At 63.9% G+C, this 15,149-nt stretch overlaps 1 protein-coding gene across 1 annotated transcript; it reads right to left on the bottom strand.

The window, feature by feature from the left end:
- Positions 1-6,880: 6,880 nt before the first annotated feature.
- LRRC3 (leucine rich repeat containing 3) lies at positions 6,881-11,859 on the bottom strand. The gene is made up of 2 exons (XM_072807178.1): positions 10,309-11,859; positions 6,881-9,730 (listed from the first exon to the last, which is right to left on the bottom strand). Exon 1 carries the CDS (start codon positions 11,812-11,814, stop codon positions 10,855-10,857), a length of 960 nt encoding a protein of 319 aa, XP_072663279.1. The 5' UTR covers positions 11,815-11,859; the 3' UTR covers positions 6,881-9,730; positions 10,309-10,854.
- Positions 11,860-15,149: the final 3,290 nt, after the last annotated feature.

Here is a 15,149-nt window from a genome sequence, read left to right as displayed (position 1 = left end):
CCCCGTGTCTAATGCCTCAGCCCTACACCGGGGGGTGGGGGGCCTCCTGCCTCCCCAGGACGGCCGCTGGGTGGGACCCGACACGTGCCCCGGGAACTGGACTGGACTGGAGCTGCGTGTCCGGCCCCGCCGGGTGTCCCCAGGCCGGCAGCCCTCAGCAGCCCCTGCCATCCGAGCCCTCGTGACAAAGCTCTTGTCCCTCTGCCCGTCCTGTCCTGCCGGAGAGCCCTGGCCAGCACAATGGGCTCACGGGCAAAGGCACTCGGGAGCCAGGACGCCTCGTGTTTGGTTCTGCTTGCTTCTTCCCAATCACCGAGCCTCAGTTTACCCGTGTGGGAGGGGCCTGGGCGGCTTCCTGTTGGCCTGGCTGCTGTCGCTGTGGCATCTGGCTCACCGGGGGGCTGGGGGTGGCCCCGGGGAGGGGGGAGGAAAGCGGCAGGTGACACAGCAGCACACACGGCCCGCAACCTCGCCGACAAACAGTGCCACCGCGTCCTTGGCACCATATCCGACCCCCGTTCTACCGGGTGGAAAGGGAAAAATGTAAACCAAGACGTGTTTAAGCTGGGAGTGCAAACAAGAGGGGAATGGACGGAACGTGAAAATATTTACATTTTTCCGAGTGAGCTCTTCTGGGTCTCGTCCCGCGGCCGGACGTCTGCGAGGCGGCATCGGTTCCACGTGGGTTTGCCTGTGCTGTGACGTGGCCGCGTTCCTGCCACGGTGGCAGCCGCACCGCCTCATCGCGTTGGCCGCGCCGGGCCTCGTTCGTCCGTCCGTGCGAGGCGCTTCAAGGGTCTTCACTGTGACACATAATTCGAGGTGGTTTCTTCGAAGCCGGGGTTTCCCAGAGAGCTATGCCTGTGGCAGTTTCTGCAGGGGCTCCCCACTCCCGGGCTCCCTCCCGAAACCCGAACAAGGCTCCCCGCGACCCGCCGTGCGGGCTCACATGTGCCCCCCGGTCCGGCCAAGATGGGACTCGCCCGATTCACCACCTGTCAGGTGAGTCAGTGCAGGACTCCCGGCAAAGCTCCTGCTCCCCGTGCGCCGCCCCTGACCTCACCCCCAGCGCGGCCCTCGCCCTCTGCCACACAGGCGTGCACGCATACACGCTCGTGCACACCCCTACATACACACCCACTCACGCACACGCATATGTCCCCCCACGCACATGCACACATATGCACATGTACACACGTACACATTCACACCCCCAGTCATCTGCACATGGACACATACATACACACCCATACACGCACTCTCATGTCCCTCACACACATGCACACCCCACATATACTCATCTACAGATGCGCACACACAGATACTTGCACACATGCACAGACTGATGTGCACGCATCCATGCACACACACCGGCACATGTACACACAGGCATGCACACTCTCACATGTGCACAAGCACACATACCCTACACCTGTGCACACACGTGCTCACACACACAGGTGTGCACATGTCTCCCAGTCCCTCTTAGCCGAGGGCTGTGTCTTCGGCAGTCCCCTGGGGCCTGGCTCAGCTGAAGTTCAGTGCTGGCTGATGCTCTGGGTGGCAGTGGCTGTCTGCTCACACAGTGCCCACTAAGTGCCAGCTGCCCTGCGGGGTCTGGGGACACACACATGACCACACAGTCCCAGCCACCACTAAACTCTCCAGTGGTTAACACCCGGATTTCTCAAGCTGAGCCTCAGGGTCCTGCATGACCCTGGCCGTCTTCTCCTCCCTCTTCTGCCCAATGCCCAGGCTCTCAGGCTGCACCCACACCCCACCCCGGGCCACCTGCCCCCCTCCAGGCTGGACACCTCTCTTGTGCTCTGTCTCAGCTTTCCCTCACCCAGCCCCTCCAAGCTGCCCACCCTGACTCATGTCAACAGAAGCCCCCACCCCACACTCCATTGGGCACAAAACACCCCCTCACTTCACCTGCTGGCACCTCACTGCACAACACTTAGAGAAACTTGGAACATGCATGTCTGCCAACTGACTCGTATCCAGCTCCTCCTCTGAAACTTTGGTGCAGATTCGGTACGGGCTCCTCAGTGTTCCTCCCCATGGTGCAGGTGCACCAGGTGCTCCCAACCCTTCCCATGGTGCAGGTGCCCCAGGTGCTCCCGGCCTCCCCCATGGTGCAGGTGCTCTGGGTGCTCCCCAGCTCCGGGTGTACTTTGCTGAGAAGACAGTGCAGTGGGATTGTGAAGGGCACAGCTTTCCAGTCAGACTGAGAGGGGTTCAAGCCCTGGTTCTTCCCCTTGCTGTTTGAATCGAGCAAGTCACCAAACTCCGTCGGCCTTGGTCTCCTGAAGTCCCTTGGGTCTAAAATAGGGAGACCCCTCCCCTGGGACCGTGGCAGGATGGCACGGTATGGACGCCGCATGGCCCGTAGCAGGGTTCGTGGAGGGGTGAGCGGGGAACGGCTGGACGTGCCTCATCGCCACCCACCTGCTCAGGCATGTTTCCCTAAACAATGTGGGAGTACTTCAGGTCACATTAGAAAGGAAAAGGCTCTCCTATGTCTGAACATAGAATCATTGATTCGAACCACATCTGAGCAAATCACAGAACGCCCAAGGGGGGGTTCTTCACTCCTGGAAGGACAGTTTCTTATTGGGAGAGCCCTTGCAGTGATCTGTCCTGCCAGGAGCACGCAAACGAGCTTGGAGTAGAGAAGGAGCATCTCGGCAAGGCGGTGGCTCTGTGACTCTGAAGCATTTTTAAATGTTGTCCTTTTAAAAAAATCCTGACGCGTTACATCCCCAAGTCATCATGGATGTCACAGCGGCAGGTGCTCCTGGGCCTGTCGTGATGACAGGACTTGCCCAGTCGGTCCCGCGGGGCTGCTACACAGTTAAAAACTGAGCGAGTGCTTCCTGTCCGTTGGCGATGCAAGTTACTGGCTTGGAAGACCTCAGGCTCGGTGTCCTAATTATTGTGACATCCGACTGACAGGCTCTGATTCTCAGCTCAGGGCAAGGACAGGAGGTCTGGCGTCCAATCTGAGCCCTCGCTCCAGCGAGTCCAGCAAGCGGCTCTGGAGAAACCACAGAGCAGGGGAGGCTGGTGGGGAACTGGCTCCGGCTGAGCGCACGCAGGGCTGCCCTCTGGTCAGCACCACTGACGCCACAGAGAGTGGGACCAGCCTCCGGCCAAGCCAGGCCCACCCTGGTCGGTGCCCAGAAGTGGGCGCAGAGGGGGTGCGGGCTGTGAGGCAGCGGGAGGAGTGAGGGCTCAGGACAGCGTGCACCCATCCAAGGGGGCCACCTGCAGCACCCTGGTGGGGCCTGGCAGGGGCAGCACCTCAGAGCTGTGCCAGGGGGACTCACCCTGCACACGGCCTCAGACAACCGGCACTCAGGGAAGTCCAGCACCGAGATGACCATGCTCAGAGATGCCCCAGGTCCTCCCTGCCCTTTGGAAAAGCCTGTGCTGGGGCTGGGGTTCAAGGGGAGGAGAGGGGGGTGCAGGGGGAGGAGGGGCAGGGGTGTAGGGGGAGGAAGAGGAGGTGCAGGGGAGGAGGGGAGGGGTGCAGGGGGAGGAAGAGGAGGTACAGGGGAGGAGGGGCAGAAGTGCAGGGGAGGAAGAAGAGGTGCAGGGGGAGGAGGGGTGGGGGTGTAGGGGGAGGAAGAGGAGGTGAAGGGGAGGAAGAGGAGGTGCAGGGGGAGGAGGAGCAGGGGTGCAGGGGAGGAGGGGAGGGGTGCAGGGGGAGGAAGAGGAGGTGTAAGGGGAGGAGGGGCAGGGGTGCAGAGGAGGAAGAAGAGGTGCAGGGGGAGGAGGGGCAGGGGTGCAGGAGAGGAGGGGAGGGGTGCAGGGAGAGGAAGAGGAGGTGCAAGGGGAGGAGGGGCAGGGGTGCAGAGGAGGAAGAAGAGGTGCAGGGGGAGGAGGGGCGGGGGTGTAGGGGGAGGAAGAGGAGGTGAGGGGGAGGAAGAGGAGGTGCAGGGGGAGGAGGGGAGGGGTGCAGAGGAGGAAGAAGAGGTGCAAGGGGAGGAGGGGTGGGGGTGTAGGGGGAGGAAGAGGAGGTGCAGGGGGAGGAGGGGACGGTGCACGTCCGCCTGGCTGCTGAGGCTTCAGGGTCAGCGCCCGTGTCTGTCTGCCGTCCGTTGCCCCCCGCAGCCGGGTCACACCCTGTGCCCCGTGCCCCCACTTGCTAACGTTGCCTGGCGGCCACCTGCCCTCACACCTGCCAGCCCCCCCCCCCCCCGCTGCGTCCGCGGCCCTCTCTCCGGACGCCCACCCTCTCCAAGAGCGTCTGGGCCACAGGAAAAGTGGGCCCGGGGGGCCCGTCGCTCCACCTCCTTTGCTCAGACGCCCAGCGGGCGCAGCCAACATCCCCAGCAGCACCCGGTGGTGGCCTGGCAGTCCCCTGCGCCGCCCCGTCCAGCCGGGTGCCCCACGCAGGCCCCGCAGTCCAGGCTCGCTGGCGCACAGACGGCTCCGCTCCTGCTCGCACCTGGGTTTTGCCCCCGGGGAGGTCGAGGCCTCCCTCTGCTTCGACAGTGAGCACTTGCAGGCCTGGGTGTGGGGGGGCCTGGACCCCAGCCCAGCCTGGCCCCCGCAGCTGCCTCCCGGGCATCTGCCCCCCCAGGCCGCCAGGTCTTGGCTTCTCAGCTGAAAATGGAAATATTCCCGACCCGGGGGGCCGCCCGTGCAGGGTCCACCTGGGGCCCGGGGGGCCGCCCCCGACCTCCCCGCCCCCCCCGTAGGCCGCGCACCCTCTGACTCTGGTGCTCAGCTCCCATCCCCGCCCTCCCCAAAGCAGTGTCAAGCACCTGCTCCCCTGACATGCCCACCCGCCTCCAGCCGCACACCCAGCGCCCCGCCGAGCCCCCACCCGCGTGCCCAGAGGCCCCAGGCCAGATGGTCGGCAGGGCTCTCCCTCGCCGCAGCCCCTGTGGGCGAGGCTGACAGGGCTCCGAGGGAGAAACGATGAGTGTGGGGGGGTACACCGGTCGGGGGGGCCTGCATGAGAGGGAGAAGTGTGGCCCTGTGTGAGTGTGTGTGTGCACATGTGGGACCACGCATGTGAGGGGGTGCGCCTGGTACGTGTGCACAGTGAGCGAGAGTGTGTGCACACGTGCATATAGGGCTATACGTGTGAACTTGTGTGCATCGTGTGCGTGTGTCGCGGGGTGCAGGCGTGAGAGCGTGTGGTGTTGTGGGTACACCTGCTGCACCCCCCCACTGCGGCCCGTGACCGCTCCTCTGCTGACGGAGGGAGGCCCGCAGGCGAAGCGAGCTCCCCAGGGCGCCAAGCGCACCCTGACCCGAGAATGCAGACCCCGTGAGGTGAGGAGGGCGGCCACGTGCTCGGGCCACAGCGGCCACTCGCGAAGTGGGGAGCGTTCCCGTCCCTGGGGCTGCGGAAACCAGAGCCACCCACCTCGCAGCCTCAACAGCGCAAGCTGATCGCCTGGATTCTGGAGGTCCCGCGGGGCTACCGCCACGGTGTGGGCAGGACGGCTCCTCCGGGGGCCCCGGGGGGCTCCAGGGGTCCGCCCCCGCCTCTCCGGCCCCCAGGGGCGCCTGCCTTCCTTCCCGCCTCCCGCGGCTCGTCCCTCTCCCCCGCTCCCGGGCCCCTGGGACGAGGACACGGGCGTCTGTGCGACTGGCACGAGGCGGGGAGCACACGAGAGCACCGCGGGCTCGCCGGGTGCCGGGCGGGGGGCGGGGGGGCACAGGGACACCAGGCGGGGGTTTCGGGGCACGGGGGTCGGGCCTCGAGGGCAAGCTCTCTGTGTCTCTCATGAATAAATACGTAAAATCTTAAAAAAAAAAAATTCCTGGTCATTTTCCGAGGAAGCAACATCCTCTTGTGAAAACGGATAGAGACCCGGCAGTCGCCTGCGGTTCCCACGTGCCCCGGCCACGGCCACGGGGCAGCGCACGTCTGGGGGAGCTGCTCCTCCCTGTGAGAAGGGGCCGCGGGGCCGAGCACCAGCCCCGGGCCCCAGCGGACCTCAGTGCCCACATCCCGCCCGCCGTGAAGGGCCCCCGCGGGACACCCCCAGACGGGGGAGGGCCACGGGACAGCACAGAACCGCGGGGAACCGCGGCCGGGGCGACGGAGCCCTCACGGGGAAAGGGCCGCCCCTCCTGGAGTCGCCGACTCCCAGCCACCAACCCGGGAACCGTCCGACGCCACCCGGGAGACGCGGCCGCTAAATGGCGTCGGTCGGGAGCCACTATAATCTTCGGCGTGATGATGGTTTCGTGTTCACCCGCAACTTCTGGAAGAGGTAAAACTACAGAAAAAGGTTTCTCCTTGAGGAAGAGTTCACCCTTCACAGAAAGGGGAGGGGCTCCCGGGCCGGGGGGAGGGGCTGGGATCCCTCTGGGAATGGCAGGCCCGCGACACGGGAGGCAGGTGGGAGTCCCTGCAAGAGGCAGAGCGACCCCCCGCCGCCTGGGGCCGGGGTGCGGGGGGCACCGAGCGCACGTGTGATCCGGCCAGAGCGGCCAGGGGCAGGAGCGGGGCGGGGACAGAGGCCCGGGCGGCCGGGACGCGGAAGGGGGGGACGCTGGGGAGGCAAGCACCGCTGCGATCCCGGGGAGAACCCGTCCCAGCAGGCGGTCACCGCTCTCCGGTGACCCTCGCGCCAGCCTGGTCCCCGGCGGCCACGGGCCTCCTGGCGGGAGCAGAGCCTGCTTCCCTCGCCTGCCGTGAAGACTCGGGCCGCGGTCAACCCCACGCGACCCCCGTGATGTCGAGGGCTCGAGCCGGGACACACCGGCTCCGGCTCCGGCAGCCGCCGCAGCCCGGACCCGGCTCCTCCACGCCGTGGGCTCACGGGTCTGACGGGTCGGACGCTCTGCGGGGAGAGGGGCAGGGGCTCCGGGGCGGGGGGGGGCAGGAAACAGAACCCACTCCCGCTCGTGTAAGCACAGAGGTTTATTGAGAGATGGGAGGAGGCAGCGGGGAGGACAGGAGACCCCGACTCCACACCGGCTTCCGGGACGGAGGACTCCAGAGAGCATCCCAGGCGCCTGCGTTTGCGGGGAGCTGCCACCACTCCAGAACGTTCCATCTCTGCCACGGTCTGCTCAAGCAGCCCTGCGTCCTCCCCAGGTGACTCAGTCCAGGGTCAGAGTCTGGGCTACAGGCATCCGCGGAGAAGGCACCCCCCGGGGGTCCCCGGCACCCAGCCCCGCTGCTCACAGCTCCCGGGGAAGTGCTCCGCACCCCGGCCTTGGCTGACCCCGGCTGACCCCTGGGCCGCTGCTCAACTGGGCCTGGCCAGCCCCCGGCAGCGGGGAGCCCACCTGCACACATGCCTTGGACCTCGGGGGGACGCAGCCTCGGCTTTTAACCGCTGGACCCCCCTCGTCTCCTGCTTGCGGCCACCCCCAGGGCCACCCAATCTCACATCCGACTTAAAACTGTCAGCCACCCCACTGCAGGCCAGGCTGGGGGGCGGCCCCCAGTTCAAGGGCTTTAGGGCGGGGTCCACAGGAGGCTCCACGCACCCACAGCAGCCGGCGCCCCCGTCCCAGCCACACCGCAGCCCGGGGGGTACACGGCCTGCCCCCCATGGCCTGCAGGCAGCTCCCAGGGGAGGCCGTAGAAGGGTTTCTGGAGCCGAGCTGGGAGCCTCCTCACCAGGGAGAGCCCCCGAGGGTCAGGATGGCCCATCTTCGCCCCTGGGCCAAGGGAGTGACCCCAAAGCCCAAACAGGAGGGAGGCTGGGGGGCCAGGAGGCCACGAGCATAGGGCGTCCCCCCCTAGGCTCAGGATTCCAGAGGCATCCACGGTGAGGCTGGGAAGGGAGCAGGAAGCCCAACCACAGCGGCTGGGCAGGGACACCATGCTCCGGAAGAGCTCCAAGAGCACCTCTCTGCACCCCTGACCGGCCCCCTGCACCCGTCACTGGCCCCCAGCGCCCCTCACTGGTCCCCGGCACCCCTCACTGGCCCCCGTACACCCCTCACTGGCCCCCTGCACCTTTCACTGGTCTTCTGCACACCTCACTGGTCCCCTGCACTCCTCACTGGCCCCCTGCACCCCTCATTGGTCCCCTGCATCCCTCACTGGCCCCCCTGTACCCCTCACTGGCCCTCTGCACCCCTCATTGGCCCCTTGTACCCTTCACTGGCCCCCTGCACCCCTCACTGGCTCCCCTGCACCCCTCTGCACTCCTCACCAGCTCCCTGTACCCTTCGCTGGCCTCCTGTACCCTCACTGGCCCCCTGCACACCTCACCGGCCCCCTGCACCCCTCTGCACTCCTCACCAGCTCCCTGCACCCCTCACCGGCCCCCTAACCCTCTGGCCGTAAGGCCTCCCTGGAAGACAGATCCCCACCACCAACCCCCATGGGAAGGAGATGAGGCCCAGTCCCCACCCCAAGTTGGGGTGTCTGTTCCCACAGGAAGCCCCAAAGTCACCCTGCCCTGACTTCAGCCTTGTGAAGTGTCATCTCCCATGACAAAAGCGCTTTGCACACCAGGCCATGTGTGCGCATAAAGTGCTCTGAAGGTCCCTTATCTGTATCACAGTGAGAGCCGGGGGCCACCCGTGTCCCATAAGGCTGTGACCCTGCTGTCCTGGACAGATGAGCCAACTGAGGCACCCCTTTTGTCATGTGCCGGACACTGTCAACACTGATTTCCTCAATGAGGCCAGCCTGACCCCGCCCAGCCCCTGCAGATTTAAGACGGGGTCAGCTACCCATCGGTGCAGGGGTGAGGGCTGAGGCAGCTGCAGGGCCCACGGGGTGTCCAGCGAGTTGTGCTCACACATGGTGACAAGGAGGGGGTGGGCCAGGCAGGTGTCGTCTCCAGGGGTCCCTCGGGGGAGAGATAGGCAGGGGAAAGGGGGGAGAAGGTGGCTGTACCCCAGAAGAGCGAGGTTCCCAGGTACCAGGGGTGTGAGCTCCCAGGAGCAGGAGGGAGCTTCGTGGTCCTGAAGTTTAGGGACCCGCTGGTCTTCCCTGGAGGGAGGTGTCCGCTCGGGGACACTCCTGAAGGGTGAGGCTCCCAGAAAGGCCCAGAAGGAGGGCCCTGCAGCCCAACTCTGGGCTCAGGGTGATAAGGAGAGGACCCTTCTGGTGTGTCCAGGGTCCTCGGAAAGGGGCCGGGAGGGAAGGGGCCCCTCCGCACTCCCCATGCACCCCTGAAGAGCTGCGTTCGGGTGAAAGCCAGGCTTTGGGCTAATTCTGGTGATAGAGGAAATGGGGAGCTCCGCGGCAGCGCGACAGGGCCCCCACAGGGCTAAGGCTCCCCACGTGAAGGAGAGGCACCCCCAGACATGAGTGGCAGCCGCAGGACCCTGGCATCTGCCCCCACACCTCTGTCGGCTCCCCTCCGTCGGGCACACCCATGGGTGGTGAGCTCCTTGGGTGGGGGGGCCCCTCTCCCCACAGCGTGCACCCTGGGATGGATGGGGAAGGAGGACCAAACCGCCCAAGGAGCCTGTGCGCCCTGCTGCTCGGCCAGCGGCAGTGCTTACCTGCGCCCCGGAGAGGGACAGGCCACGGGGGCGGCGCCGGGCCCTGCCTCCTGTCCCCCCACACCTAGTCTGGGTGGCGGGCGCGGGAGAGTATTTGGGACCTGTCAGTCGTTCCTTTTTAATGCACCATGATCGGTGAAGTCAGGACCTTCCTCGTTTGGATGGGCCTTTGGGGGTGTCCGCTGTGGGGTCTGGGTCTCTGAATCCGCGCAGACAGGATCCCGTGTTCACGGCCCACTTCAGGTCACGTGACGCTCTCCAGGTACAAACCTCTTGTGACCTGTACACCTTAAGTTCATAAGCAATTTATCCCAATGTGTGCCTCCCCCTCCCCGGATATTTGAAGCAATTTAAAAATAAGCACTCATAAAAAAGACCTCAAAAAATAAAACTCGCAGTTAGGTAGGTGGGGGTCACGTCCACCCCGAAGGTCACGCAGCACAGGTAAGAGTCAGCGCAGAGCGAGTTCTGAGGCCAAGAGAGGGCGGGAGGCGGAGTCCCTGCTGCCGGCAGGAGGGCACCAACCCGCTGCGGGGCCTTGGACACCCAGCGCCGGTCCTGCCGTCCTTGAGAGGGAGCCGCTTTCGGGGCCAAGGCGCGGCCCGAGCCAGGATGCGGGCCCCAAGCCGGGCACACAGGGCAGGCCTCGGGGCAGGGGCACCGGCCTGGCCGCGGACACTGCCCCCTGGGTGATCCGGACCTTTCTCCCGTTTCTGTCCGTGGTTTTCTTGGGTCTGGGGCTTCAGGGTTCTTGCCCCACTCCCCGGAGTGGCGTTGGCCCCAGCGTTGCCCTTACCCAACGCTCCGAGAATAAACAAAGCCGTTCAAAGTTTAGTGTGAAGGACACGTTGCACTTACCTCTCGAGTGTAACCCGGTCTCTACTATGTTCTGGAGACAGTTTGGTGGTCAGATGGGCTCGGGGAACGCTACCAGGGGGACAAGGCCAACGAGTCCTGCCGCGTAGGATGCTCTGTGCCGTCCACAGAGGAGTCTACACCCCACGGTCCGCAGGGCAGGCCTCACGCGCGTGGGCGAGCACACTCTTCTCGTGATGCCGTCACACCCTAGGGGCGCCACGTGGATGAAGCCGCAGAGCGCAAGGGACGTGGACAGACGGGCCGGGCTGGAGTCCCAGCTGGGTGGCCGCCCGACGGAGTGGTGGTGGGCAATGCCACTTCTCAGGCTCGGGCTTCCTGGCCCGTCAAGTGGGCCGATGGCAACATTGTGGGTTGGAGCGGGGCGGGGTGGCTTGAAGGCAGCGCGAGAAGGGCTCTGTGGGGTGGGGCGCCGCGCAGGAGGGGCTGTGAGGTCCCCTGCTCCGCGGCGAAAGCACAGGTCGGTCGCCATCTGCTACCCGAGTGTCGGGGCCGAGGTCGGCGGTGTCCTGCTTCAGGCAGCGGGCACTAGGGCACGGGGCTGACGGGGTCCTTGGCCACGGGGGCGCTGGGCAGGGACTTCAGGTACTCCAGGTGCTTCCGGGCATCCTCCTGGTTCTGGCGCACATAGTACACGACGTAGGTGATCACCATGGCGAACCAGCCGAACATGGTGACCAGCATGGCCACGTCGGTGGTCTTGTGGTGGGTGCTGCAGAAGCTGACACCGGAGTCCAGGGCCTGGATCAGGGGCTTCCCCACGTACTCCTCGCGCGCCGCCGTGTGGCAGGCGATCTCGTCCACCGACTCGGGGTCCAGCTTCAGCTCCCACAGGGCCTCCTGCAGGGCACACTCGCAGTGCAGGGGGTTGTGGGACAGGCGGATCTTGGCGCTGAGCTTGCCCAGGGCGTCCTTCGGAATCCTGCGGATGCGGTTATGGGACAGGTCCAGCAGCCGCAGGCCCCCGGCCAGGCCGGCGAAGGCGGCGGGGCCGATGGTCTCGATGGTGTTCTGGGACAAGTCCAGCTCCCTGAGCTGGTTCAGGTGCTGGAAGGCTCCGTTAGGGACGTGGGCGATCTTGTTGGCGTCGAGCTTCAGGAGCACGGCGTTGGCGGGGATGTCCCTGGGGATCTCCTGCAGGCCCCTCGCGCTGCAGTGGACGGCCACGGCCCCCGCGTGCTCGGGGCACTGGCAGCTCTGCGGGCAGGGGGCGCCCAGCCGCAGGCAGAAGAGGAGGATGAGGCAGGATCCGCCCGCGGGCACGGGCAGGGGTGCGGGGCTCTGCCTCCCCACGGGGCCCATGCTGACCACACCTGCGGCCCCAGGCGCTGCGGCGTCTTCCTCACCTGCCCGGCCGCCCTGTGCGCCCTGTGCGAGCGGCCGTCCGACCGGGCATCGACTCCGGCTCCTCCCAGTTCTGAAAGAGAGCGCAGAGGGCAGCCCCGGGGAGCGCCCTGACTCGGGGGGATGTCGGGGCGCCCGCAGCATCCGACCAGCGGGGCTGCCCGTGACTTCCTTCCAGGGATCCGCAAAGGCCCCCGGGGGAGCGAGGGCAGGTCGCGCTGCGCCGGGGCCCGGGAGCCCGGGACACACCCACGGCGCGCCTCGGGGCCCGGGGGCGCGGCGGGACGACGGTCCACCTGCTCGGCGCTCCGGGGCCGCACTCCGGGGAGGCGGGGCTGGGGGCCCCCCGAGGCCGGCGCTCGAGGCCGGGGCGCGGCTGCCGGAGCTCCGGAGCTCAGCGCCGGGCGCAGCCGGACCCCCGCGGGGCTGCGGGCGCACCGAGCCCTTTGTCCGCCCAGCGGGGACGAGCACGCGGCCCCGGGGGCGGCGCCCCGCATGTCAGCGCGCCCGAGGCCCCGGGAAGCCGCCCGCAGGCCAGCCCAGCCCGGGGCGCGCGGCCGCGCGGGGGCGGGGGGCGGGGGGCGGGGAGAGGGCGGGGCGCGCGCGGGGCCCGGCGGCCGGGGCGGGGACCCCAGACCCCGGGACCCCGGGACCCCCGGGGCGGCCCAGGGCGGGGCAGGGGCTTTACCTGCGCGGCCGCGTCCGGAGGCCGCTCTCGGCGAGGTCCCGGCCGCCCGGAGCCCGACCCGAGCCACACCCGGCGCCGCGGCGACCCCGGGCCTGCGCCCACCTCTGCGGCCGCTCGGGACACACGCGGCTCGGCCTGCGGCTCGGCGGGGCGGGGCGGGGCGGGGCGGGGCGGGGCGGGGCGGGGCGGGGGGCGGGGCCTGCGCCGGGGGCGGGGCCTGCGCCGGGGGCGGGGGCGGGGCCGAGAGGCAAGACGGGGCGGGGCCGAAGGCGGGATCTAAGGCTGCCAGGGACGGGGCGGGGCCTGGGCGGGGCCTGGGCGGTGGGGGCGGGGCCTGGGTGGGCGGGGCCAGAACGAAGCGGGGGCCCTGCAAGGCGGGCTGACCTGGGCCGGACTGGGCCTGGGGCGGCTGCGGGGCGGGGCGTGCATGGAGGCTGGGATCCGCGAGGCCGGAGCGTCGCTCTCACGCGGAGGGCGGGGTGCGTGGTCTCGGGCGGGGGCGGGGCTGAGGGCGGGCGTAGGGCAACAGACCCCGCCCCTGCCCCGCGGTCCCGGCTGGGGCAGGGGGCCCCTGCCTTTCCCCCGGGCCCGCCCGCCTCCAGGCAGGGGAAATGGGGCTCGGTGTCCGCGGGACTGGGTCCTGCCGCAGACCCTTCCGTGTCCGGGGAGGGAAAGCAGGGGTGGGGTCAGCGTTGAAGCTGGAGCGGAGCCAGCTTGAGGTTTAAAAACAGCTTCATTGTGGTGTAAGGAGGTGCAGACCCTCGTGTTTGCAGTCGCCCTGTTTGGATCCGGGTACACCTGTGCAGCCCTTCCCAGGATCTTCAAGGTGAACAGCGCAGTCTCCCTTACCTGCAGCCGCTCACCGGGCAGCACTGGTCTGCGGGGGTCACTGCACAGGGCGGCACTGGTCTGCAAGGTCATTGCGCATCAGTCTGCTTTCCCATCAGTTGTATAAACAGAGCCGTGGTCTTGTCCGCCCTTGCCTAGCTCCTGTCACTCCGCATAATTACTTCAAGTTTGCTCATGTTGATGCAATAATCGATAGTTATTCCTTTTACTGCAGAGTAGCAATGCATTATATGAATGTTCCGTGCTTTGTCCATTTTTCATCTCTTACCCGTTTGGAGTTAATTTTGGTGTGTGGTGTGAGATATAATTCAAGCTTGTTTTCTCTGCCTATGGCTATCTGGTTTCCAGGGCTGGTTGTTGAAATAGCCATTCTTTCTCTGCTGCGCTGCCTTTCTACCTCTGTTGGAAAACAGTAGTCCTGTGTTTCTGTGAGTCTATTTATGTGCTCCCTGGGTTCCATCGATCTATTTGCCTATTTTTTTTAAAAAGATTTTATTTATTTATTTATTTATTTATTTATTTATTTGACTGATTTAGAGAGTGGGGGAAGGGGAGAGAGGGAGAGAATATCAAGCAGACTCCCCCCTGAGCACAGAGCCCCACTAGGGGCTTGATCTCAGCATGCTGAGATCATGACCTGAGCCAAAATCAAGAGCCAGATGCTCAATCAAGGAGCCACCCGTGAATCCCTCTATTTGCCTATTTTTATGCCAATTTTCCAAGATATCTTCATTGGTATTACTTTATAATAATTCTTGCATCAGGTAGTATAATCTTCCACTTTTGGTCTTTCACAAAGTTCTCTCTGCCATCCTAGATCCTCTGCACTTCCTCATGAATTTTAGAACCAGCTTGCCAACTTCTACCAAAAAAGCGTAGTGGGTTTTTGGGATTGCATTGAATCTCTAGATCAGTTTGAGAGAATTAATATCTTGACAATATTGAGTCCTTCAGTCCATGAACATGGTATATCTTCTCATTTATTTAGAACTGCTTTTATTTCTTTCAGCCGTGTTTTGTAGTTTTTGGCTTACATATCTAGCATATCTCTTGTCAGACTTATTTCTCATAATTTTGTTATTGATGATGGTATCTTCATTTCAATTTCTGCTTGTTAAATGCAAATATAGAGAAATAAGGATGATTCTTGCATACTGATCTTAACTTTACTAAAATCACTTATTTGTTCTAGTAACTCTTTTGAGATACCTGAGGATTTTCTACATATACAATCATGCTATCTGTAAATAAAAAAGAATATTCTGTTTTCCAGTCTGGATGCCTTTTACTTCAATCTGTGCCTAATTGCTTTGGCTACAGCCTCTCTAGTTCAATACTGAGTAAGAAGACTGAGAGCATATATCTTAATTCATCTCAATCTTAGGGAGAGAATATTCAGTCTTTTAAGAATAATGTTGGTGATAGATTTTTTTTTGTAGCTGTTGTTATCAGTAATAGGAAGTTTCCTTTGTAAAAATGCAGGAAACTTTTTGAAAATGGAGTCAGGCAACCCCAAAGATGCACTGTTATGCATGTACCACTCCTTGCGGACTGCATCACCAGCAGGAAGAAGGAAGATAAGAATTATCTTGGAGGGAGAGGACATTTTTCCCATTGGAATTTAATCTCCTGCTTAAAAAAAAAAAAAAAAAAGGAAGGAAGGAAGGAAGATCCCTCCCAGGCCTAGCAACAACACGCTAACTAGCCACCACTTACTGCCAATGAGGAAGTGTCATAACCTCGAACTCTTGTTCTTCTCCAATAGACTTCTGTTCAAAACAATCCTCCACAACTTCCTCCTGAAACTTAAAAAGAGCTGACCTTCCCTTTGTCTCTTTGGACCTGCCTATGGCTCACTATAATTTGCCTTGTTCCAAATTGCAATTCCTCTGCTATTACTGAATAAACACATTTTTGATCCCAGGACTCCAAGATCACACCC

This window comes from Canis lupus, chromosome 30 (genome assembly GCF_048164855.1).
Source record: "Canis lupus baileyi chromosome 30, mCanLup2.hap1, whole genome shotgun sequence".
Lineage (NCBI taxonomy): Eukaryota > Metazoa > Chordata > Mammalia > Carnivora > Canidae > Canis > Canis lupus.
Note: the sequence above shows the minus strand (reverse complement) of the source record. Positions and strands in the feature narration are given on the sequence as shown.